This window comes from Conger conger, chromosome 8 (genome assembly GCF_963514075.1).
Source record: "Conger conger chromosome 8, fConCon1.1, whole genome shotgun sequence".
In the NCBI taxonomy this organism is placed as follows: domain Eukaryota; kingdom Metazoa; phylum Chordata; class Actinopteri; order Anguilliformes; family Congridae; genus Conger; species Conger conger.
This window is the reverse complement of record NC_083767.1, coordinates 23,168,642-23,194,852: the sequence shown is the minus strand read 5'-3', so window position 1 is coordinate 23,194,852 and position 26,211 is coordinate 23,168,642. Positions and strand designations below refer to the sequence as shown.

The following is a 26,211-nucleotide window of genomic DNA, read 5'->3' as shown; positions in this document are numbered from 1 at the left end:
TATGGCTGCTGTAAGGACGTGCGTCGTCCGTGTTATACTTATTAAAGTGTTGTATTGTTGAATCTCGCTATATGGGTTCTCTCCCTTCCTAAGTGCAACACAACATTTGGCGACGAGAGAAGTCGAAAATGATACACAACAGATACCACTGTGTAAAATAAATCGAAATTGATTGTTGATTGTACTCTTAAAGGGTTCTGATTTTCTGCATGTTTACACTAGGACTCAGAACTATACTGTCCTCTCAGGTCCTCTTTGCACTTGTTCTTGTGTTTAATTTGCACTTTGTACGTCGCTCTGGATAAGAGCGTCTGCTAAATGCCATGCAATGTAATGTAATGTAATGTAATGAAATATTACCTCTCACGTATCATATACGAAGAGTTAATTTGCAAAAACGGACAAAAGCCTCTCTTACAACGAATAAACAAACAGCTGTTTGATTGATGCTCCCTGGAGTGCCCAAAAAATATGATTTAGGATGATAAATATAAACGAAGATGTTGTAGTAAAATAATCCCTCAAATATGTAGACGAATTGTTAAACAATACTTCATGTTATTAAATGTATTCTCATAAATAATATGGTGAACAGTCGGACAAATTGCGCTGCACTGATGCCGTTTACAAGTACGAGCATAGTTTCATATATTGTTATCATATTCATATATTATGTTTTATAATGTGTTTATTGTTATAAATGTTTGTTCGTTTTATCTCTTAATTTTGTAACTGTGTAATGGTGCTAGACAAATAACGTGTATTATTATTATTATTATTATCATCATCGTCATCATCACATTCGTTGTGCAGAACTGTTCGTCATTTACAATCAATCAGGATAATTCCCACACCTGTAGCTTTTCATAGGCAATCAAATGGCTGAAATCCCTTTTCTTGGCCTTCTTTTCAGCGTTTGCCATTGTTGTCTTCGTGAAATGCATATTCATTAGGGGTGTTTCACTGCCTATTTATAGGCAACTGTGGGCGGGACATGAAGCTGGCAAAGTTGCGCCACATTTAGAGTTGATTGTGATTTATAAAGGAAAACTGGCGTGGGATGTGCATATGCACTGTTTTATAAATCAGAATATTTTTTTGCGTACGCACGTCCTAGGGTTCATGCTTATGCAACCTTTTGACGTGAATCCTAAGCACAGTTTTATAAATGAGGCCCCAGGTCTCATTTGGTTGTAACCCATCGGGATAGCAAAGTATGACTTTGAATTACACACAAGGTAAAAGACACTGAAAACGCTGTCTGCTATTCACATTCCTGGACGTCAGGAGGCAGCAGGGCCGCTAAGGTCTTTGCTGACTGACGTCACATCCACTCCGCCATTATGCCTCCATATATATAAGGCAATGTATAATCCATATGTTCCGTGAGGTGCGTGGCTTGCAGTTACGCCATGCCTTACATTATAGAGTCACTGGCGAACAGACAAGCTAACTTTTCACCATTGATTTTCAACAGGGCCTCATTCTGACAATGTCCATTTTAATAACAACCGTTGCACATGAAAACCCACTTTTAGGAAAAGGCACTAGTCCGTTTAGAAGTAGGACGTGTTCAAATTGGGTGAGAACAAAAAACAAAAAACAAAAAGCAAATATTTTCACTCATTTTAATAAAAAACTACCAAATGGATTTTTGAGATTTTCAGGATTCGTTGGATTAGCGCGTTTGCCTTACCAAAAGATTTTTCATATATATTGGTCCCAGAACGGCGAAACTACGAGGCTGCCGATTTTTGTGTTTTGCATGTCTGGTTCGGACATTATCTGACAGATACACGATTTGTTCATAGCAAATAGAGTGAAGGGAACACATACTATTTTGGGAGATTTGATCAGGGTGCTTTTTGGAATTTTCGCAGAATCTTCCTCATCATCGTCATCTTCATCTTCATCGTCGTCGTCACTGGGAAGAGAACCCAGGTTTCAAAAGCTTACTTTAATGTGACAATTATATTTACAATATCACATTCAAATGTAGGGAAAATAAAGCTACTACAATTAAAGTGTCGTACATCCTCCAATAAGTGACTAAACTAAATTTCTAACTTTTTTTTATTTAGCAAGGCAAACCGTGACTCAGGAATTATGCAAAGGCATCTGCAAATTAAGTTATTCCTTTGAAGGTCCAAATGAAGTTTTAGCCATTTAACATGGCCAATTGAAGAGTTTCCTTTGGGAGCCAAAACTGGCAAGATGCAAATGGTGGTCAGAAAAAGAAAACTCATACTCCTCATCGTCGTCGTCGTCATCATCGTCCTCCTCCTCTTCGTCCATCTTCACCATCTTCAGTTTCTTCTGCATGGGGACAGTAACAGATGGGGTGAGAAGGCAGGCTCCTCAAAGAACATGGCGGAGAAAGTTCTAGAATTTATTTCTACCATGAAGGCCTAATCTACCAAACCTATTAGCTGGTTTCTGAATCCATTTCAACACTGAAAGAATGTGGCTCTCTAATTATTTCACCTATACACCATCATATCATTAGGAGAGCTTTACTTCATGTGAACCTTGTGTTGCAAGTTTTTATTCAGTGAAGAAAGCAAGAGCTGAAACGCTCGTCTTGTCTAGCATTTTTTCCTCACGTGCACAATTTTGCACTATAAATTTCTTTATTCATTAAATGTATATGTTTTCTAAACCACTTTGTCCGTGTTTATGCAAAGTGCCAGGCACTTCTCTGTCTTCAGAGAAAGTACTATAAAAATGCCTAGCCTTGGTGGTCATCTAGTGCAAAATGCTAAATTCACTCTCAGCAACTCTCTGTGCTTTCCTAAATTGTCTGGTGTACTGGATGAACTACTCTCAAAAAGTACAAACCCCAATGTCTGGTCCTCTTGGCTCAATTGCACCAGGCAAGCACAGAAAAGTATTTGAATTACATATGACCCAGGTCTGAAGCCTACTGATAAGTAACCGCTGGAGTGGACTTTACAGCAAGAACCCGAGGTGCCACAGGTACCTCAATCCAGAATAAACCAATTACGGGGACTCAATACTCTAGGCCACGCCCTCGGGATAGGGAATGAGGTACATACCTGCAAGGGAGCCTTCCCAGAGGAGGAGTTTGATGGCCTCTTCATGGGCGATGTGTTGTTTTCTTCCTCCTCGTCCTCTTCTTCATCATCAGAATCCTTCACGCCTGCAAACACGGACGGGGAGATAGAGTCAACATATGCTCAGAGCCTATGTTCACTGCAACCAAATCTCGACAAGCGGTCAAGGGTTCAATTCCGCACCAATGGCGCGCCGTACTGTGATTCCCACCAACATCAGTAACCCTTTCTGCTCTCCACCATCTGAATATATAAAACGTTTAAAAATAAAAATAAATAAACAAAAATCCTCCATATTATCTGCTGATCTACCACTGGAGATGGCAACGCAGGTAGATCTAACATGATTATCCATCATTAAATCCTGCTTCAACCCTGGACCTGGATGTTGAAATATTACATTACATAAGGGAAAATAAATTCACTTAGGCAGCTGAGGAAAGGCCAGTCACAAGGACATTAAATACAGATCCAAAAAACACACACATTCTAGGACGTGGCATTATTAGATAAGGTGTAATGAGCACGCACGCATGCACACGCACGCATGCACAAACACGCAGGCACAAACACGCAGGCACACACACGCAGGCACACAGCTGGGCAAGGGGTGGATTTCTGTGGCAGTTTCAGTTCCAAAGGACACAGTCCTGTTCCTGAAGCGCTGAAGCCTTTGAAGCCTTTGAAGAAGTCGCACACAGGATGCCAGAGCCAGACTAATTCTGCCGTCCCTGTCATTCTTTTCCCATCACCTGCTCTATGAACACAGTGGCTAATAGTAGTGTCATGCCAGGTTTTAGCTAGCATCCAACAAAAGCCGCAATTTCACTGCGCTGTGACCCAGACGCTTCCTCGCTACCTCCCCCTGGAGGCGCCTCAAAGTAGAGCACATTGTAAGGATTTGACATGGGGGAGGTCAGGCTTACTGCCCATTCTGCACTGTTATTTAATACATGCATCCGTCAATGTGTCATGAAATGTGCTTAAATGCATTTTATAGTGCGCAATAAATTACAACAGGAGACGTATTTACAAAACATAATTACACCGCACCTACTCAAGACATTAGTTATACAGCATATTCCATGCATTTCCATACATGGTTAAGAGGTACAGTCGTGGTACACAGGAAGGTTTTATACATCAAAGTTGTATAAAACCTATGATCTATAATAACTTGACACACTGACAACTATTTACTGAAGTATACTTGACTAATTTTGAAATTGCAAAAATAATGACATTACCAAGAGCATGAATGTACACACATTAAACACAACAACTTCCCAACAACACAATAAGGAGTGCTCTCTCATAAAACATGGTCTCACATGAATTGTGCATGGGGTGTTCATATCATGAGCAAAAAATACATACATTTGTAGCAAATTTTTCTGCTATGATTACAGCTAGAGATGGTCCCTGAAACACTCAATCAGTATCTCTTAGAATTCAACATAGCACACCAATTTGACCAGGAAAACCATTTAGGGTTGTTCTGAGAAAATAAAACCCAAGGAACGCGTCTGATATTTCCCCAAATGCTTTGTCCAAGTGCTCTTCTCTAGGGAAAATGCCCTTGGAAGCCTTTCAGTAAAGGTGCATGCATGTATGGAAATCAGTAACAAGGTTCATTGTACGTCACTTACTGACAAAATGTTGGCCGCTGATGAAGACCGGACCGGATCCAGACTTGAGACGGAATGTGATGGGCGGTGTGATCTCGAAGCCCCCCAAACTCATCTGAGGAAAGATAATTACAATATTTTCACATGCAAAATGTACTCTAGGTACTCCATCAAATATACGCCAGCATTGATATACTAGCAAAGGTTACATTATTATTTGAAGTTGCCATATTATGGCAAAAAGGCACTTTTATCAGAACGGAAGTGAATTAGTGTTAAATGCAGATTTTTATGGCTGGCATTTATATAGCGCCTTTATCCAAAGCACTGTACAGATGCTTCTCATTCACTCATTCGCGAGCGCGCGCGCACGCACGCACGCACGCACACACACACACACCAACGGAGATTGGCTGCCAAGCACGGCACCAACCAGCTAGTCAGAAGCAATTGGGCGTAAGGTGTCTTTCAGACAGCAGAATTATTGTTGAAATGGTAAAGAAAGATGCAAACTATACTATTAAATTGTGCATCATTATGCATGCTAGCTAGGTATAAAAACAAAACCTTTGGCTGAGAACTCATTTCAACCAAGAAAAAATTAAAATACTACTTTTTGCCAGTAGATGGCATCCGCGTAAAAGAAATGGGGACAATTACAGTTAGCTAGTGGGCCAAATATATTCTTTAAGCCAAGTTATTTTTAAGGCATATTAATAATTACCAATCAAGTATTAATTGAACCTCCTGGTGTAAAAACTAAGGAAATTAATTGGGGGAAAAAAGTTTGAAGTGAAAATGTTTGCATTTGCAGAAAGCCTCAAAAGACATTAAATTGATCAGCCCTAATGCTGGAATGTAATGTGGACTCACAGTGTTCTGAACACCAAGTTAGCCCACAATGTTCCATACAGTGAAAATGTAATATAAATAAGACATTACGTCCAGATCAGCGTTCATAAAACTTCACACAAATCACATACACATACAGTGACATGGTAATGGTGCTCCCCTGTAACAGTATGGTGGGGAAGCTGTTGCCAACTAGAGACTACGAACCAGGCAGACCTAAACGGCACAGCCAAAAGTGTTCCTTGTAAAATTGTTCACGCACGTACAAACATCGTTTTATATAGACCATCAGTTTTTAATTAACACGGGTGGGTTATTTGTGGTTTTCTCTATAATTATTGATCCAATTCACATGAATCCAAGTGTTTTAGTGTCTGGGACAGCAAATAAGCAACCATAATCATAAATCACGTTCCTCAGGAGAACAACTAACATTGAACAGAAGTTAACTTCTGGTGGAAGTTTCCCCGTATTCTGTTCAGATTATGGTCTACGTTACACTAAGACTAATATTTTTACCTTCTATGTGTCTTTAGTTGATTACATGTCAAGCATATGTAACATGTAACAATGTTAGCCCCCTTTTGTGGAACTGGCTACTCAGCCATGATTTGCCGGGTCATGGTAACTTGACAACAACTTTCACAGTCAATAATAATACCTACTGACAGCAGATTGTGGTGTAAAATTATATATATGTTTTTCAAAGCTAAAAATCTTTCAATTATTGAGCTAAAGATGGCTGCAGTCCTTGCAGAGCAGCACCAGAGAATATACACAGCAACGTGGCGATGTCCATGAATCACAGACTTCAAGCAGTAATTGATAAGGGATATGCAACAAAATACAAAAAATGACTACTTTCATTTACGTTGCGGTGTCCCAAATATTATGGTGCCCTGAAATGGGGGGACAATGTCTAAACACTGCTGTAATTTCTACACGGTGAAACCAAAATGTATAAAAATGCCATCTATTAAAATCCGACAATGTACACTTTAACTACATGTGATTTTTGAAATCTCAAATTGTAGAGGCAAATAAATAATTGTTATTTGTCCCAAAAATTATGGAGAGCACTGTAGATTATTGGTGTAAATGGTCTGCATTTATCCAAAGCGCTGGACAACTGATGCTTCTCATTCATGAATGGTGATTGGCTGCCATCCAAGGCAATCATCCAAGACTAACTTTGTTAACCAAGTTATCTATGGTCACAAGTTCACTGGCAATATACACTACCGTTCAAAAGTTGTTTTATTTTCTGTTTTTGTAATCAAACAATTCACATGTGGTCAAAACGCAGACTCCGTTTTTATTAAAGGGTATTTTCATACATTTTGGTTTCACCATGTAGTAATAACAGCACTTTTTAAATGTAGCCCCCCATTCCAATGTTTGAGACTAATTAAACAATAATAACAATAAAATAGTCTTTTTTTGTATTTGGTTGCATATCCTTTGCATGTCACCATTTCCTGATGTCTGGGACCTAACAAAAGTCTGGATCTCTCATTTTCAGGTTGTCCTACAAGTGATATTAAAACTCTTTGCATTTGAATGGATCTCTGTGAATTGGGGGGTGGGACTAGATTCAGCTGTAAATTACACTGATACAGTGTGGAACACATTGGTTGGCTAAACACCCAAGTCATCAAGAGGCCAAGGTATCAAATGAGCCTCAAACCACTGCTGCTGCCAGATATGCAGTTCCACAGGAAAATTTGTCAGGAGAAACAATTGAATTCAAACACAAATAACATTAAAAACATGGCGGCCTGTAGCGTAGTGGTTAAGGTACATGACTGGGACCCGCAAGGTCGGTGGTTCGATCCCCGGTGTAGCCACAGTCCGCATAGCCGTTGGGCCCTTGTGCAAGGCCCTTAACCGTGCATTGCTCCTGAGGAGGATTGTCTCCTGCTTCGTCTATATCAACTGTATGCCACTCTGGATAAGATTATGCCATTAATGTAATGTAATGTAACATGACTCTTATTTGACATTATGTTAATTTGTTTCAAATATTGAAATTGGGGGACCACACATAAAAAGTGCTTTAATTATTATATGGTGAAGGCAAAATGTATATAATACAATAATTGAATAAAAGCCTATGCTTTGACCATGTGTGAATTGTTTGATTACAAACACAGAAAATAAAATATTAAATCAGAGTAAGCAGAAAAAGGCTAGGTGATTACAAACATTTGAGCGGTAGTGCAATATCTAATAATCTACTCTTTAGTCTCGTGGCTATCTAGACCATTTCATGTACTTTGTGACACAAGAAAATCAGTGCCGTCGGTTGGAAGAGCACTCACAGAGGGGAGCACTGAAGGCTTCAGGACGGCCAACTGGACTTTGGACATCTTGCCGTCGTATGTCATGCCCTCAATCTCCACCGTGTGAAACTTGTCTTCAGCCTCCGCCCCCAAGCACACCTGCGGGACACAGATAACAGAGCTAAACTCTCAAGAAATATACTCTTAAAAACCAAGCTACAATCAATAATCTGACAGGCTGCAATAGCTTAGGGGATGATTAAGTTCTCTGTGCACATGTAACCATTTATTTCCCACTTATTCAATATACCAACATCCAATTGCCCCAGGTTCACCCATGTGACATGCCTGGGCGAATCACATACGTGTGTGCACTGTTTCCAGAGGAAAACAACAACACCACTGTTTTTTGAAGAGGGTAGTTGATGAGCGCAAACCTAAAAATGTGAAGGATCTTGCAAGGATCTACATAGAGGCATGGTCCAAAATAGGGGTGTGAACGGTTAAACGTTTAACCTTGATTGTGACAAAAATTGAAAACCGATAACCGATTTCTTTTTCTGAAGGTTAAATGGTTTAAAAGAAATGCACGTTCATCACCAGGCATATAAGCTTCTGTAGTTCGAGCAAGCAATCTGGCCATTTCAGGGGGTTTAAAATGCAAACACCACAGGAAATTGAATGCTACAGTATTAGGGTTATCAAAGAATTGCTGTAGCTGTTAATGATACAGGTATTTAACTAGATTTCTGCAACTATGAGGTTATGCTGCACAATGTCAATGCCAATGTAAATATTTGGCAATTAGGCTGACTTAATATTACTATTACTACTTACTATGTTAACTTTTAACTATTGAGATGGCCCAAAATAAAGTTTTGAAATACAATTAAGTTTCTCAGTAACCCAAAAAAAAGAAAATAAATTTAAGATATGACCCCTACCGTAAAAAAACGGTAACCGGTTACAAAAACGGATGATTTGTCACATCCCAGGTAGTATTTCCTAATGTTCTTAACCTCGTCAAGCATTACAAGAAAATAATTAATGCAGTTATCCATGCCAGTTTAGGTCACAGTAAAATGTTTCATGTTTTTGGCCATCATGCATGCACTTGTCAAATAGTGTAAATATTACTGCTAACCAAATAATTAAGGCCAGAATCTAGCATGAAAACCAGAATCAGATACTGCCCACATTGCCCACCTCTAAGGTAGAGTCTTGGTTCAGTGAGCCAAAATCCAAAATGCCTTTAAAAGGTGATTTGTCCGACTCACTTGCTTATTCTACCACTGGGGTGGGGTCATACATTCTGAATTCACACTCCTGGAGGTACTTTTTTTTTTTTTTTTTTAATGGCCAGGTTACCAGAGGTCAGAGTTCAGGCAGGGCTGTAGTGTTTGTTGATATGGTTCAATAAAAGAGGACTGTCCCTGTTCATACTCAAAAGGCCAGCACCAGAGTTTTGATCCAATATGTTCAGGTAACCGAGGGAGGGAGGTGAGGAGAGATGAGATGCATGTTGCTACTTTGTAGCTTTGCAACTGCATGAATAATGAAATTACCATGTTCATATTGTACTTAGCTTACATAAGAAGAGGTAACAAATAAAAGACTGAGGATAATTAGGTAGTTAGGAGCTTGGGAACCACTGATTTAGAAGGTACATTGTTTCAGTGCAGTCTGCAGACTGGCCTTACCGCTTTGAGTGAGAGCTGGTGCTCTGCTTCATCGTCGTCCACTTCGACTTTGTATTCCTTTTTGTCTGGCTTCAGTTCACAGCCTGAGGGAAATTATGCATGTTTGTGAACACAATTACCCAAATGCAAAACATTTGTAGGACTGGCTTCCTGGCCGTGAATTGTCCAGGTTACAACCCACTATCAACCATTGCAACTACTGCAAAAATAATACCTTGCTAATATGTTTGCCACATTCCATTTAGCCGAGTAAAGGTTCGTAGAGAAATTAACCACAAACTCGACTAGTAACAAATATTAAACTAAAGTATCCCTAATGAAATAATTTTTTTGTTTTAATTGAGCCCTTCTTCTGCAGTCCTTTACTTGTCCATACGGCTTGTGCATCAGTTTTGTCCAAACGCAGGGGGAACTTGATCAAAAGCGTACTGAATGTTCTGCTTGAAATGTTTTTAAGACATTAAATTGCAGGCCAGGGTCTTGCCCTTTTAAAAGCATTGTGGTGTTGCTATCAAATGATGGTAGCTAAATGATCTGCGATGCTCTCACCCCCTTGGGTGTTAGACGCAAAACCAGAATGAACTTCCCGTTATAAGATTTAGCAGTACTAGAGCTAAAGCCAGACGCTACTACGACCAAGTACGTTATTTTAATGCAGGCCAGTCAGTGTGTATTGACTTCACCTGTACTCAAATGTTACCCAGCAAATGAGCGGAGGAACGTTAGCTAGCAAGCTACCGAGGTAAATTGAGCTCGTCAACAGTGATGCCAATTGAATTTCTAGTGCTGTATAATTCATATCAACGCAAAGTACATGGCTAATGTGATTGAACATGCCTAACACAATGTGCACATGTAATGCTGTTGTCAAAAAGAAATGTTGGCTATCCAGACTCAATGTAGAAAGTCAGGGACTGGAGAATCCTGATAGCCGCTGGCCACACTGTACATGTCGCTTAGTATTTCAGTGTTTATTAAATGGAAGTTCTGCTTCGTGTACTCTGCATTTCAAGTGTGCCACGAGCTGAAGATATTCTTAACGATACGAAACTACAAATAATATCGTAAATTGCACTCCTCCCCGTCTTCCCGTCTTTGTTAGCTAACTATGTTAGCCAGCTAAGCTAACTGTTGTCCTACCCCCACACATGCTATGCAAGCTTGCTATCCAGCTTGCTAACAGGCTATGGGTGTTTATCGAAATGCGCCTTTGGTATTTGAACAGAACTGAAATTAGCTAGAGATATACATGGCACACGAATCTAACATGCTCACCAAATAAATACATCTGTGGTCTGCTAAAATCTGGGCTGCAGTCTTCCGCCATATCGTTCTTCTACTGCTAATTTCAATGATTCTAGAAAGCGAAATTCGAGAAAGGAAAAAATACTTATGTCGGTCGTAACTGGCAGATGTTTTAACGAATAGGATACTATAATATGGATTCTTCGGCCAATATTGTCCAATAGTAACAGAGCATGGGCGGGGAAATAAAAGGTCAGTGGGAACCACTATATTTTCCTCCAGATGGCGCTGTCGAATTTACCCAAATGAGCGATGAATTTATCAACTCATTTTGATATAGTCTCAACTCATTAAAATATAAATAGGACTGTATTTTCTACCAGTATCATGTAGCTAAATGGTGGCTGCGGATGTTCGGGGATTTCAATATATCAAAAGACAATACTCAGTAACCATTTTATTAGGCATTTATTTGAAGATGTATTGGTCTTCTGTTGCTGTAGCCCATCCACACAGGTTTGACTTGCTGTTTTCTTCTGCATGCCTCTTAGCTTGAACAAGTCTGGCCACTGCCTCTCATTTGATGTTTTTTGTTTTCATATACCATTCTCTGTAAAATCAAGAGACTGTCGGTAGATTCTCCAGTAGGACAATGAATCCAAGCACACATCACAATCCACGCAGAAATGGTTAAGTACAAACAACAACCATGTTCTGCAATGGCCTTCACAGTTTCCAGGCTTAAATCACATGAAAAACCTGAGGTCTTAACTGAAGAGGGGGGTACCCAAAGTTATGCATGGAGGAATGGTCAAAAATCCCTCCAAATGTGTTCTCTAACCTTTTCTCTAATTATAGGAAAAGACACATGGCTGTCGTCTTTGCCAGGGGTGTTTGCACAAAGTATTAAACCAGTGATGCCTGTTTTTTGGGGAAATACATATTTTATTTGAAAAATGTAAGACTTTCATTGATTCCATTGAATCATTAATAAAGCACTATTTTATTTTATGTTGGAAAATAAATCTTATGTGAATAACTATAATTTTTTGGTCGACTGTATTTTTTGAGCATATTTATCAAGAGGCCCATTGTATAGACACTCACCAAGCACTTTATTAGGAACATTTTTACTTTATTACACCTACATATTCATATGATTATCTAATCAGCCAATTGTGTGGCAGCAGTGCAATGCATACAATCATGTAGATAAGGGTCTGGAGGTTTGTTAATGTTCACATCAACCATCAGAATGGGGAAAAATGTGATCTAAGTTACTTTGACCATGGAATGATTGTTGGTGGCAGACAGGGTGGTTTGAGTGTCTCAGAAACTGCTGATCTCCTGGGATTTTCACCCACACTAGAGTTTGCAAAGAATGGCGCAAAAACCAAAAACCAAATAAAAAAATCCAGTGAGCAGCAGTTCTGCAGACAAAAACACCTTGTTAATAAGAGTCATCAGAGGAGAATGGCCAGACTGGTCAAAACTACCAGGAAGATGATAGTACAAACACATTACCACAATGGTATGCAGAAGAGCATCTCTGAACACACAACACATCATAACTCTAAGTGGATAGGCTACAGCAGTAGAAGTCTAAAAATAAGTCTAATAACTACCTAAGAAAGTGCTTGGTGTGTATATACAATTCTTTGTAAAAGGCACCCTTTTTATATTTTTTTAATATGAATTTGGTCCTAGATATTTCTCTATTTATTTGTTTTCTGCATTATTGTGTCAGTAGAAAAGAGCAAATTTGAGATTTCCAAACATTTTCCACCAAAAAGATTAATGGTCCTGTGAAATGCTTGCATTTTGTTGAATAAAGTAAAATTAATCTGATGGATTATCTATATCTGTGTTTAGTGAGATATATGTCCATCCATCCATCCATCGTCACCCGCTTATCCGGAGTCGGGTCGCGGGGGCAGTAGGCAAAGCCGGGTATTCCAGGCGTCCCTCTCCCCAGCAACGCATTCTAGCTCCTCCTGGGGGATCCCGAGGCGTTCCCTGGCCAGGAGAGATATATAATCTCTCCAGCGGGCTCTGGGTCTCCCTCGGGGTCTCCGCCCAGTTGGACGAGCCCGGAAAACCTCCAAAGGGAGGCGCCCGGGAGGCATCCTGATCAGATGCCCGAACCACCTCAATTGGCTCCTTTCGACGCGAAGGAGCAGCGGCTCTACTCCGAGCTCCCTCCGGATGTCCGAGCTCCTCACCCTATCTCTAAGGCTGAGCCCGGCCACCCTACGGAGGAAGCTCATTTCGGCCGCTTGTATACGCGATCTCGTTCTTTCGGTCACTACCCAAAGCTCGTGACCATAGGTGAGGGTTGGGACGTAGATCGACCAGTAAATCGAGAGCTTCGCCTTCCGGCTCAGCTCCTTCTTCACCACAACGGTCCGGTGCAACGCCCGCATTACTGCTGACGCTGCACCGATCCGCCTGTCGATCTCACGCTCCCTTCTACCCTCACTCGTGAACAAGACCCCGAGATACTTGAACTCCTTCACTTGGGGCAAAGACTCGTTCCCAACCCGGAGGGAGCAATCCACCGTTTTCCGGCAGAGAACCATGGCCTCGGACTTGGAGGTGCTGACTCTCATCCCGGCCGCTTCACACTCGGCTGCAAACCGCTCCAGTGCGTGCTGAAGGTCACGGTCCGATGAAGCCAGCAGAACCACATCATCCGCAAAAAGCAGAGATGCGATTCTGAGGTCACCAAACCGGACACTCTCCTGACCTCGGCTGCGCCTTGAGATCCTGTCCATGAATACCACAAACAGGACCGGTGACAAGGGGCAACCTTGGCGGAGTCCAACACCCACCGGAAACGTGCTTGACTTTGTGCCGAGAATGCGGACACAGCTCTCACTTTGGTTATACAGGGACCGGATGGCTCGTAACAACGGCCCCGGTACCCCATACTCCCGCAGTACACCCCACAGGGTTCCCCGGGGGACACGGTCGAAAGCCTTCTCCAAGTCCACAAAGCACATGTGGACTGGATGGGCAAACTCCCATGACCCCGCCAGCAACCCTGCCAAGGTAAAGAGCTGGTCCACTGTTCCACGGCCAGGACGGAAGCCATATTGCTCCTCCTGAATCCGAGGTTCGACCGTCGGTCGGAGCCTCCTTTCCAGTACCCTAGAGTAAGCTTTCCCAGGGAGGCTGAGGAGTGTGATACCCCGGTAATTGGAGCACACCCTCCGATCCCCCTTCTTGAAAATGGGGACCACCACCCCGGTCTGCCACTCTACAGGTACTGTCCCCGATCTCCACGCGACACTGAAGAGGCGTGTCAGCCAAGACAGCCCAACAATGTCCAGAGCCTTCAGCATCTCAGGGCGAATCTCATCTACCCCCGGCGACTTGCCACTGAGGAGCTTTTTGACTACCTCAGCAACTTCCGCCAGGGATATAGGTGCAGATTCCCCCGAGTCTTCAGGCTCTGCCTCTTCCACAGAGGACGTGTTGTTCGGGTTCAGGAGCTCCTCGAAGTGCTCTTTCCACCGTCCGACAATATCCCCAGTCCGGGTCAGCAGTTCTCCTCCCCTGCTGAAAACAGCCTGAGACAAGCCCTGCTTTCCCTTTCTGAGTCGTCGGATGGTTTGCCAGAACTTCCTCGAGGCCAACCGAAAGTCCTTCTCCATAGCCTCCCCGAACTCCTCCCATACCCGGGTTTTTGCTTCAGTGACTGCCGAAGCTGCAGCCCTTCTGGCCACCCGGTACCTGTCTGCTGCTTCAGGGGACCCCCGGGCCAGCCAAGCCCGAAAGGCCTCCTTCTTCAGCTTGACGGCCTCCCTCACCGCTGGTGTCCACCAGCGGGTTCTTGGGTTGCCGCCCCGACAGGCACCGATGACCTTCTGACCACAGCTCCTGCTTGCCGCCTCTGCAATGGAGGCTTTGAACATGGCCCACTCGGACTCCATGTCCCCAGCTTCCCCCGGGATGCGTGAGAAGTTCTTCCGGAGGTGGGAGTTGAAGACCTCGCGAACAGGGGCCTCCGCCAGACGTTCCCAGTTCACCCTCACTACACGTTTGGGTTTACCGGGTCTGTCAGGCAGCCTCCCCGGCCACTTGATCCAACTCACCACCAGGTGGTGATCAGTTGACAGCTCTGCTCCTCTCTTCACCCGAGTGTCCAAGACATACGGCCGCAGGTCTGATGATACGACCACAAAGTCGATCATCGATCTTTGGCCTAAGGTGCTCTGGTACCAAGTACACTTATGAGCTACCCTATGCTCGAACATGGTGTTTGTTATCGACAATCCATGGCCAGCACAGAAGTCCAATAACAAAACACCGCTTGGGTTCAGATCAGGCAGGCCGTTCCTCCCAATCACCCCCCTCCAGGTTTCTCCGTCATTGCCCACGTGAGCGTTGAAGTCGCCCAGCAGAACTATGGAGTCTCCGGGTGGCACCCTTTCCAGGATGCCACCCAGTGACTCCAAGAAGGCCGGATACTCTGAACTGCCATTTGGTGCATACGCACAAATGACAGTCAGAGCCTTCCCCCCAGCGACACGTAGTCGCAGAGAAGCGACCCTCTCGTTCCCCGGGTGGAACTCCAACACAGTGGCGCTCAGCCGGTGGCTTGTGAGTATCCCCACACCCGCCCGGCGCCTCTCACCTTGAGCAACTCCAGAAAAGAACAGAGTCCAGCCCCTCTCCAGGAGTTTGGTTCCGGAACCAGTACTGTGCGTGGAGGTGAGCCCAACTATATCTAGTTGGTACCGCTCCGCCTCCCGCACTAGCTCAGGTTCCTTCCCCACCAGAGAGGTGACGTTCCACGTCCCCAGAACCAGTCTGCGACGCCGAGGATCAGCACGCCCAGATCCCCGCCTTTGCCTACTGCCCGTTGGGCAAAGCACCCGACTCCGATGCCGACCCCTGCAGGTGGTGAGCCCACAGGGCGGCGACCCCACGTGACCAGTTCGGGCTGTGCCCGGCCGGGCCCCATGGGATAAGGCCCGGCCACCAGACGCTCGCCGACGAGCTCCCCTCCCGGGTCTGGCTCCAGCAGGGGGCCCCGGTTTCCCTTTTCCGGGCGAGGTAACTGGGTCTTTGTGTGGCCGTGTCATGGGAGTCTTTGAATATATATGTGTCAGTAGTATTTAGTATCCAGGTCTTGTCTGGACTAAATCATTTTCAATGTAAAGCTGAAACCAACACCTTGTGGAATACTCCCCTGAATTAAAAGCGGAGAAACACTTCATTTATACAGCAGGGGCTGTCACTAAACTCTTAAGTGAAGCTGAACATCTTAAGGTCTATGGAAGGGAACAGGCCATTCAGCCCTCCTAGACATGTCATTTTCAGTTGATAGCAAATATTCTAATAGGAAGGATCCAGCAATGTGCCAAGCCTGAACTTGAACACCCTGAGGCCATCTGAATCATCTACTGTATGTGAAACATGAGAATATATGAAATGGTGGGGAATTTCTACCTTTTCCACCCTGTGTGGACATAACTCACTTTTCGTTCATTGTTTTGTTAATCCCATTTTTTTGTGATCATTTGGCTCTTCACAATCAGTCCCATCATTCTCTGATCCAGCAGGTGGGGGTATACACCAACTTTTGTTTGCCGAAGGAATAAAGCAAATCACACGCTCGCATGTACACGTACGTACTTGCGTATACACAAACACACACACAGAACAATGAGTAACATGTTAACAATGTGTTCTTTATGAAACAGCAAATACACAACAAACAGAAAAGCAACTATTGTTCACGTGGTCACATATACCAGGTCCAGAAAAATGATGCCTCTTCAATAACATTGTCTAAATGCATTTATTTATTTATCTGTGCATGTATTATTTAATCACTTCATGGCTTAAGTTACCGATTCTTCATCCTATTCCAAAACATTTAAACTTTTTAAAAGTTTAAAGCTTAGCAGTTGCCTACAGTCTTGGAAAGCATGGCATTGTCAATTTCAGTTTGTTTACACTTCCTGAGATAAATGTGAAAATGTTAGTCTAGCCAAGTGAGTCATTAAAAACCCATTACTCCCAGTAGGATTTTCCAAATTGCAAACTATTGTACCTTCAAAAACCAGTATCAGTTAGAAATTAGCATTTACAAACAGATACCCAATAACAGAAAAAAAATCTCTTTCAAATATGGTTACATTAATTAACATCAACTAAGGCATTTGACACATGCATTAAGTACATCAAGAGAGAAAACCATGGAAAAGTCAATCCTGTGGTTATTACAATTAGGTTAAGTGAAGCATTATGGCTGATGTACCTCCATTTTGTACATTTTACGCTGCTTCTGGGTTAGCACGAATACGTGAAGATATGATGTCACATTGTGCGTGTATCTTAACAAATCCAGGTGTACCATGGACGTGTGGTTGTCAAGAGGCTGCAAAGAAAATGATAAGATGACTTTGCAACGTTATGGCTTATAATGTTAATGTGTGTGTGGCATGAGAGAAAAACAAAGATGCCCATCTCTCTTCATACTTACACATGACAGATCTGAGGGACCAATGGTGAATGCTTCTCAATACAGCAGCCTTTTTCGTTCATCCCTTCCTCCTCATGTTGACATTTTTTCTATCACTGTCAATCTCAACACTGTGAGGGTCGCTTCCTCTGAAGTTGTCTGCTACCAAACAATGGCAAAATCTTTACATCTGACAAACTAACTTCACATTCAGTCATAGGTCTACACTTGCCCGGAGAGCAGTTTATCACTTACAGTACAAAACACCATTGGGTATACAGTATATTGTATATTGTATATTGTGTATTGTATCAAATCAATCTGTTTTATTTGATCATATGCAGCTGCGAAGAGCTTCAGCCAATACGATACAAGGCAAAGGGTATTGTAGTGTATTTTAAAAAAAGACCAACAATTAAGAAGAGTAATTGCCAAAATGAGAATTGAAATGATGGGACAGTACAAAATGGTGGGTAGAAAACAGCAAAATAAAAATAAATGTCCTACTGTAAACTACTATTAATCTGAGCACAGTAGCATTGTAGAAAGCCACATGGCCTCAAGCCACAACTGTGAGCAGTCAAACCAAATAAGTTCTGATTGCACTTGGTTATGTTTGAAAATAATAGTCTGTCAAGGGTGTTTCTGCTGTGTTTTTAATGTCATTTGTTAAGTGTCACCTTAACATTACTCCAGATCATTTCATTTGAATGTTTCTGTATTATGGTAATACACAAGGTGATCTTACTTATCAAATATAGCAGGTGATTCTATCCATGTTACTAGCATATGAGCTGTATTTGCATCTCATATGAAGGTAATTCTGTCATGATCTGTGTTTTCTGTTATCTGTATTTTGTCTAAGTCCTTAGTGTTTCCATATCTTATTACCTTTCTGCACTCACCATAGTCTATCTGTCAGTTTATTTCATTCCCTGTCATTAGGTTCACCTGTATCTCACTTCCTGATTGTTTTGCACAACTGATTATTATTTCCCCTTCATTATCTGTATATTTAAACCCTTCTGTTTCATCTAGTCATTGGCAGATTGTCATGTACTATTGCCATACTGTCCAGTGTTTATTGGCTTCCCGTGTTTGATCATCCTTCTCTTCTGATTTAACCGCCGTGTTTGGGCTCCCTTTGATTTACCGGTTTGTGCTTTTGGTTTTTTTAGCATGCGTAACAGGTAAAATCAAAACCATAATTTCTTAATTTCCCCTACAATTGTGCCTGATCACATTCATATTCATTCCTTTGCTTGTTATATTTTTTTAAGAATGTTGACACTTGTTTTAACCAGTGTACCAACAAAGCCAGGCAACTTGAGACCCCTCCCACTCCTAAATTCCCCCCCCCCCCCCCAACAATTAGCCTATTAATTAATGAATTGCCTATTAACATTTTCTATAATGTCTTTTAATGGAAAGTGTATACCTTCCAAAATAAATCCGGGGCAAAATGATTTAAGTCATGTTCAGTAAAGAGAGACACACCAGTGGGGGGCGGTTGATAAAGAAGATAAAGAAGAGAGAATGGCTGTTGTATACAAAAAGCCTTGATCCAAAACAATGTGATAGGAAGTCCGATATACTTTAAAGCTGTAGTTCTCCTTCTTCTTGGGTGGGTGACAAGTCACTGGATAAGGACGAGGCCCCAAACAACAACGCACAGAAAAATATTGAACACCTAGAAAAAAAGCCTTTAAGCACCTGTAGCAAAACACAATGAACGGCCTTATAAACACAATTAAGCAGGAATGTCTAAGATAAGGGCCAAGTCACGTCTGCACAGAGGCTGAGACGGGTGGTTGGAGGGTAGTGGGGGTGTGTAGAAGAGGTGTGTCAAAGGAAATAGGGGCCAAGAAGGCTGCCACGGAGGACTGCCTACCACTAACAGGATTCCAGCCATCCATGGTGCTTTCTCAAAATGACAAACACTGTAGTTAGATAGGGGTGTGGGGGCGTGGACTCTGGCAGACCAGACATACATTCCTGACCAAATCTTCAAGTATCTATAGTTTGATGTCACGGCAAAACAAACAAAACTTATCGAACCAGAACAGTGCCATGACAACTGTTATGTTTGCTCTGTGTTAAAAAAAGAAGAGTAAAATCAGTTGCAAATGCGATGGATGTCAAAGCACCCATTTGTAAGGTTCATGACAATGAATTTTGCTGTTAACTGTGTGTGCCTCAACAAGACAGTGATTAATATTTATGTGTGATAAAAAATATTGAGGGTATTGTAACATACGTGAGCAAGTTCAGTATCTTAGGAGAAGAATGGATGCCATTTATACAATACTGCAAAGCCAATCTTCAGCTGTGTAAAAAGACTAATGCTTGCAATCTCTGTTTAATTAAATCTGATAGGTATACCTACACCTAAAAAAAAAGCAGACAAAAGTCTTCCATTGGGAGTTTAAGTTATTAAACACGTCTTTCCTTGTCTGACCTGAGTCTGACCCTGAACAGCATATATAGATGAAAAGCCTTTTTTTGGAGCATAACACAGTATCAGCTCAAGATAGGGAGTAACACAAGGAGCGCAAGGCTTTTCGCTTTTTCCATTCCATTTATTACCTTTTTATTATTGCCAATAACAAAGAATTTGCTATTAATTGTTTGCCCTTATGTTTAGATTTATTCTAAGACTTAAATTTCTGTGAGAATTTAACAGGACTGAATGGAATCTTTATTGCAGATATATGTATTATAGCCAACCATTTTATTTATTTGTTTGTATTTGTTTATTTAGTTTTTTGTTTAGTAGCACTCTTATCCATGATGACTTGTATAGTTGAAGTATATCTTATGGTGTGTTAATTTAAGCTGTGTTAATTTACACAGCTTGACATTTACCAAATCACTTTGGGTGATGCCTTATAAAATGTGTACCCAAGGCTGAAGGAGGCTGGGCAAGACAGTTCTCTGGGCTTGGGTCACTAAGTATCTGTATCCATTTGATTATTTATGTATATTCCTATATATTTTCCATTTTCCTCTATTCATACATTATGCAAGATCAGAAGGATGAGCACTATAGACTCTGGGTGCGATCCAAATTTACAATTAATAGTAACAGGCCGATCATTTTGGCTGCATTAAGCAAGGTTTGGTTGGCTTGCCCAACCACAGGGAATGAATATTGCGAACAGCAGGTACTCGCAATAACTGAATATGCTCTTGCACAGGATTCCTACAGATGAACATGGTGCTAATGACTTAATATGCGATTTGCATTACATGCGATCAGTTCAACAAACAGCTTCTTCATTACTCACTTTTTAATCTTACAGTAGTGTGCAAAAATGTGGGCACCCCTGGTCAAAAAGCGTTTTACATATTAATATCTAAGTGAATAGAAGCGAACCTGACCTCTAAATGGTACGTTAAGTATGACATATTTCTTAAAATTTTAAAGCAAGATTACTTTTTATTTACATTTTTGAAAGTTTCAAAGTAATATTAAAATTTTGGTCACACAGTCAGTTAGTACTTTGTAACTCCTCCTTGGGAAACTATAACAGCTTGTAAATGCTGCCTGTAGCCAGCTAAGATTTTTTCAATTCTCGCTTTTGGAATTTTTCCACCTTCTTCCTGGCAGAACACCTCTAGCTCAGTATCCTTGCATGTATGGCATGTTTGAGATCTCTCCACAGATTTTCAATAATATTCATTACATTACATAATGTTTTCATTTGACTGACGCTTTTATCCAAAGTGACTTACAGTTGATTAGACTAAGCAGGAGACAATCCTCCCCTGGAGCAATGCAGGGGATGGCAACGGCTGTGCGGATCTGATAGTGGCTACACCGGGGATCGAACCACAACCTTGTGGGTCTCAGTCATGTACCTAAACCACTACACTAAAGGCCGCCCATATTCAAGTCTTGGGACTGTGGTGGCCATTCCAAAACCTTTATCCGTCTTTCCTGGAGATACATCATGGTTGATTTTGAGGTATGCCTTGGATCATTGTCTTGCTGGAATACTCAACCTCTCTTCAACTTCAATGTCTGGACTGACCTTTGAACATTAACCTCCCGAATTTCTTGATATTTGATGTAATCCATTCTCCTTCCACTTGCACAATATTGGATAATGGATCCACCTCCATGCTTCACAGCCGGCAAAGTGTTCTTCTCTACAAAGGCTTCACCCTTTTATTTTTTCAAAAAGATACCTTCTTTGGTAGTAGCCAAAAAGTTTAATTTTGGTTTCCTCGGTCCAAAAGGCTTCAGGCTTCTCAATGTTTTCTTGTGCATACTTTGGATGCTCAATTTTGTGTTCTTTCTGGGAACTCTTTCTGGGACCATGTAGGTCTTTGTTGTTTAAAGTATGTTGTATTATTGTTTTTTGCAGCTCTTTCGCAGTGATGTGTGGGTTCTTCTGAGCATTTCTCATCAGGTCTTGGCCATTCTATCTGAAATCGTTTTTTGGTCATCCAGACCTTGCCTTGACTTCAACTGTTCTATTTATCTTCCATTTTCTAATAATATTCCTGACAGTGGTAGTTTAAGTTTTTGTAGCCTGGAAATTAACCATCTTCATTCTGAAATCCTTGAACAACTGTTTAGAGCAGCCCATGGTAATTAACACCAGACAGAACGGCCACTGCAGCTGGATACTTTAGAAGGCATGGAGTTACTTCAGAATAAAAAGTAAATCACCTGGGTCTGGGCCGTAGTAATAATCTTTTTAAAAAGTAACAAGGACCCTTTTCCCTTTTCATAGTTTATAGCACAGTAAAAGATGAAAATAAAAAGCAATCTTGCTTTAAAATTAGCAGATAGGTATCATGCTTAACTCTGTACCATTTAGAGTTCAGGTTTGCGTTTGATCAAAACAGATTCATTATAACAGACATGTAAACCAGGGGTGCAGTTTGCACCAAACTGTAATAATAGATTGAATAATATCATATCAACTTATGTAGATAATGCATTGCAATTCCTGTGGCAGTAAGCCTATTGTCTGTGCCTGTGTATGTTGTTGTCCAATGTCAATATCTATTATTTATCATGTGTCAGCATGACGAACTGAAAGCTAGTTTTAGTGGGGAAAAGTTAAAGTCTGATTGCTACTAAGTAGTGATGATGAGATTAAAGGAGGCCTAGCTACAAAGAAGTGAGTCAAAATACCTTATAAACACAAAAGGGGATCACAGAAAAGAGAAAATGGAAGAATGGACAGCTTACAAAAGCAGTCTCAGACTCAACTGTGACAAAATACCTGACAACACATTGGGTCTACATTATTGTATGAGTATAGTGATATCTCCGGTGATACAGGGTACATTGTCAGACTATCATTAGGCTATTCACTGACTAATATCATGTAATTGTGTGGCTTTTGGCTGTAGCAAGGTAGCTAGCAAACATCTATACCCCATTAATTGAGAAATCTGTAAATGAATAGCATAAGTCAGCATACGCATTGTATTCATATCCTATAGCCTATGTAAGCTGCAGCCGTGACAAACCATATAACTTTCCTGGGCTTTTTTGTTCTGATATGTTGTGTAGGCTATACCCTGGCAAGCTATAGGCCTAGGTAGTTGGGATGTTGTTGTTTCTGTGTTTATGTATGTTTACCTTGACATATGCTCCCAACAGCCTAACTTGTATCACCCACTACTGTAAATAATGGCCCCCTTCCCGCCACTATCACTACAACCTCACCCCCAACATGTCCCTAGTTTTATTTCTTAGTTATTCTAAGGACATTGCAACCTCTTATAATGGTTGTTCAGTTTGTTGATTTGTTTTGGTGTCTGCTCACAACAATGAAATGAGATGAGTTTATATTTCAAAATTCCCTACCACATCTTATTATAGAACTACTGCTGATTTATATATACTCACCAAGCACTTTATTAGGTATTTATTAGACTTATTTTAACTAACCCTGTCTGCCAGCAACATCATTCCATGGTCAAAGTCACTTAGATCACATTTTTCCCCCAGTCTGATGGTTGATGTAAACATTAACTGAAGCTCCTGACCCGTATCTACATGATTGTATGCATTGCACTGCTGCCACACAATTGGCTGATTAGATAATCACATGAATGGGTAGGTGTAATAAAGTAAAAATGTTCCTAATAAAGTGCTCGGTGAGTGTATGTCATTGTAGTGTGAAAATGCATCCCGTTTGTTTTAGATGTTTTACAATTATCATTCTAGGTGTGAGGGTACCTTAACAAGAAAAAAATCTTGTTATAACAAGAAAAGGTTTTTTTATGAGAAAAGTTTATTTTATTGTTATAACGAGACACTGACTGGAAAATATTTTTTCATGGGGGCAGCAATACACTGCAGACAGAACTCAATTTGAGCTATCTTTTGTAGTCTTTTTAAACACCTTTTAGACACCTTTTAAAAACAAAATATTCCCCCAAGTCTCAATTGGCTGAGCCTTTGCATCTTGAGAACAAACTGAATTGCTCTTATTTGAACATTTTCCTCAATACAAGCAAATACGATCACTTTGAAACTGCTGCATCAAAAACCTGTTCTGTATTTCAGCTTGTAACTGCCTAGTAAAACTATAATTCTGTTTTTGTGATTGGGCATAGCACAAAATTGCCACCATGAAAAACGTTATTGGTTCTTGAGTCAGAAGTGCTATAAAGAGAATAATCTTTGCAGCAAATTTGAGATATAACAGTGTTTTTTCTTTTTATGACTGTTTGAATGATGAGACTTACTCTCACTCTCATAATGCCATCAAGTTTGTCAGCACTATGAGGTGGATAATAAGAATGGGAAAGAATGTCTTTAGCGAGTCAGACTTTCAAAATACACCAGTACTTTTCATAGTTGCTGTAGCAACACCAGCCTTTTGCGTCAGGCGCACATATGACACATTCTGCCCAGGAAATCTTGTGCAAGGGCCTAGAACCGCAGAATGTGTGTGATCTAGGTGAGTCACTGCAAAATGCACTTATGTCCTGAATAGATAGATTGACATACATTTCTCCGCCTCTATAGAGCAGGTGTAAAGCGAGGTGCAAGACAGAAACACAGATCTAGGCTTCAAAGATGCACTGAAATAATCTTTACAACAAGAATCACACAATTTCAAATCCCAGAGCAAGAAATCATCAAACAGATTATTAAGAGTAAATATTAATAAATGATTGAAGATATTCAATGCACTGAACAACTGCGTTGTTTGAGATCTGTATCTTTCGCAATATGCGTTTGTAGGCTGTCAAAATCGCTGATTGTGTCATGAGCCTTCATAAATAAGACGTTAATTTCAGGCAAACTGCGACCGCACAAACACACTCTAGTCAGGCCGCATTTTGCGCTGCGAGTTTCATCTACTAAAAGTGTCAGCACTGGGTGGGTTATTGTAGAGGATCAATATGTACAGTCAGTGCCATTAAAAAGTATTTACCCCCATTCTGATTTCCTCAATTTTTGCATATTGCATCTTTAGACAAAATGTCATATGAGTCTAAGGGAACCTGAGTAAACACAAATCACTATTTTATTTATTTAATGAAAAACAACATGGCTCAGGCAGTAAGACCACTTGTCTGGCAGTCGGAGGGTTGCTGGTTCGATCCCCCAACCGGGCTGTGTCGAAGTGTCCCTGAGCAAGACAGCTGACCCCCAAATGCTCCTGACGAGCTGGTCGGTGCCTTGCATTGCAGCCAATCGTTGTCGGTGTTTGAGTGTGTGTATGAATGGGTGAATGAGAAGCATCAATTGTACAGCGCTTTGGATAAAGGTGCTATATAAATGCCAACCATTTACCATTTACCAAAACTTTATAAATCACCCCTCTCTGTGAATTGTAATAAGTGAATAGTCAAAGTCTTTCCTTCAACCCAATAGAGATGCTGTAGCAGGACCTAAAATGAGCAGATCGTGCTTGAAAATCTATCAATTTCTCTGAGCTAAAGTAGTTTTGCAAAGAAGGGTGGAATAAAATTCCTAGGGGTGATTTGGGTGTTTTTATTTATTTTTTCATTAAATAAATAAAGCAGTTATTTAAAAAATGTGTTTTGTGTTTACTCAGGTTCTCTTTGTCTATTATTACATTTTGTCAAAAGATCTGAAACTATTTAGTATGACAAATATGCAATAATAGTAGAAATCAGGAACTTTAATAACTTAACAATAATAACAATAACCTTTTCACGGCCCTGTACATCTACTGAACAAATGCCATAAAGTGGTCCGAGGGCTATGGTAAATATCCTGCGCACTGGTGTTGCTGTTCATGAGGTGTCTTTGTCTTTAGAATTTTTCCTTAGCTTGTTAGGGTGTGGTCGACACACTACCAGTATGTTCTACAGTATCTATACACCAAACTGACCCAGTCAATGATCACTAATTCAGTAACTATGTAGTTCAGTAAAATTGAGTCAGTAATTCACAAGACCCAGCTTGCCATGTGGAAATGCTTAAATTGTGTCAGCCATATTATTATTGTTTTATCTATAATCCAGTTTTAGCAGATATATATGTTTTCCAGTTCATCGCTGATGTATATGTAATTTTGAGCATATTTTCAGCAATTTTCAAATAAAATACAATATGGAAGATATCTGGCATGCCAACAAAATGTTTTATTAAAACTTTAAAGAGAATATATATGTCTAAACTGAGGCTAATATGCATTATAACCAATTATGACGTTTTTCTTTTTATATAATAACCTCAATTGAGTGCCATTTAAAAAATGTGGCTCAATCATTTGACCCAGGGGTATGCATTAGGTCACATCATATTTAGCACAATGCCCCATATAAGGCATTTGGAGTTTTTGGAGTTTCATGATTAAGTAGCCATACTGCCACTAGATTCAGTCCCTGGACACTTCAGAATACACTTGTGTAAAAGACTCAAAGTGTCATACATTTTGACACTTTAAATCAAGGATGTCCATTGTTCTTGCAAGGTTTGTCCTTGTCCTCATAATGACTGATTGT

At 41.0% G+C, this 26,211-nt stretch overlaps 1 protein-coding gene across 4 annotated transcripts in view; it reads right to left on the bottom strand.

Moving 5' to 3' along the window:
• Positions 1 to 10,948, bottom strand: part of npm1b (nucleophosmin 1b) — a 31,441-nt gene extending 20,493 nt beyond the window's left edge. For all 4 annotated transcript variants that reach the window (XM_061252838.1, XM_061252836.1, XM_061252837.1 and 1 more), the window contains exons 1-7: positions 10,812 to 10,948; positions 9,537 to 9,619; positions 7,876 to 7,995; positions 4,724 to 4,817; positions 3,057 to 3,160; positions 2,249 to 2,316; positions 1,837 to 1,924 (exon numbers count right to left, since the gene is read on the bottom strand). In XM_061252838.1, coding sequence (XP_061108822.1) covers positions 1,837 to 1,924; positions 2,249 to 2,316; positions 3,057 to 3,160; positions 4,724 to 4,817; positions 7,876 to 7,995; positions 9,537 to 9,619; positions 10,812 to 10,863 — 609 coding nt within the window. In that variant the 5' untranslated portion in view covers positions 10,864 to 10,948. The remainder of the gene's footprint in view (positions 1 to 1,836; positions 1,925 to 2,248; positions 2,317 to 3,056; positions 3,161 to 4,723; positions 4,818 to 7,875; positions 7,996 to 9,536; positions 9,620 to 10,811) is intronic.
• Positions 10,949 to 26,211: the final 15,263 nt, after the last annotated feature.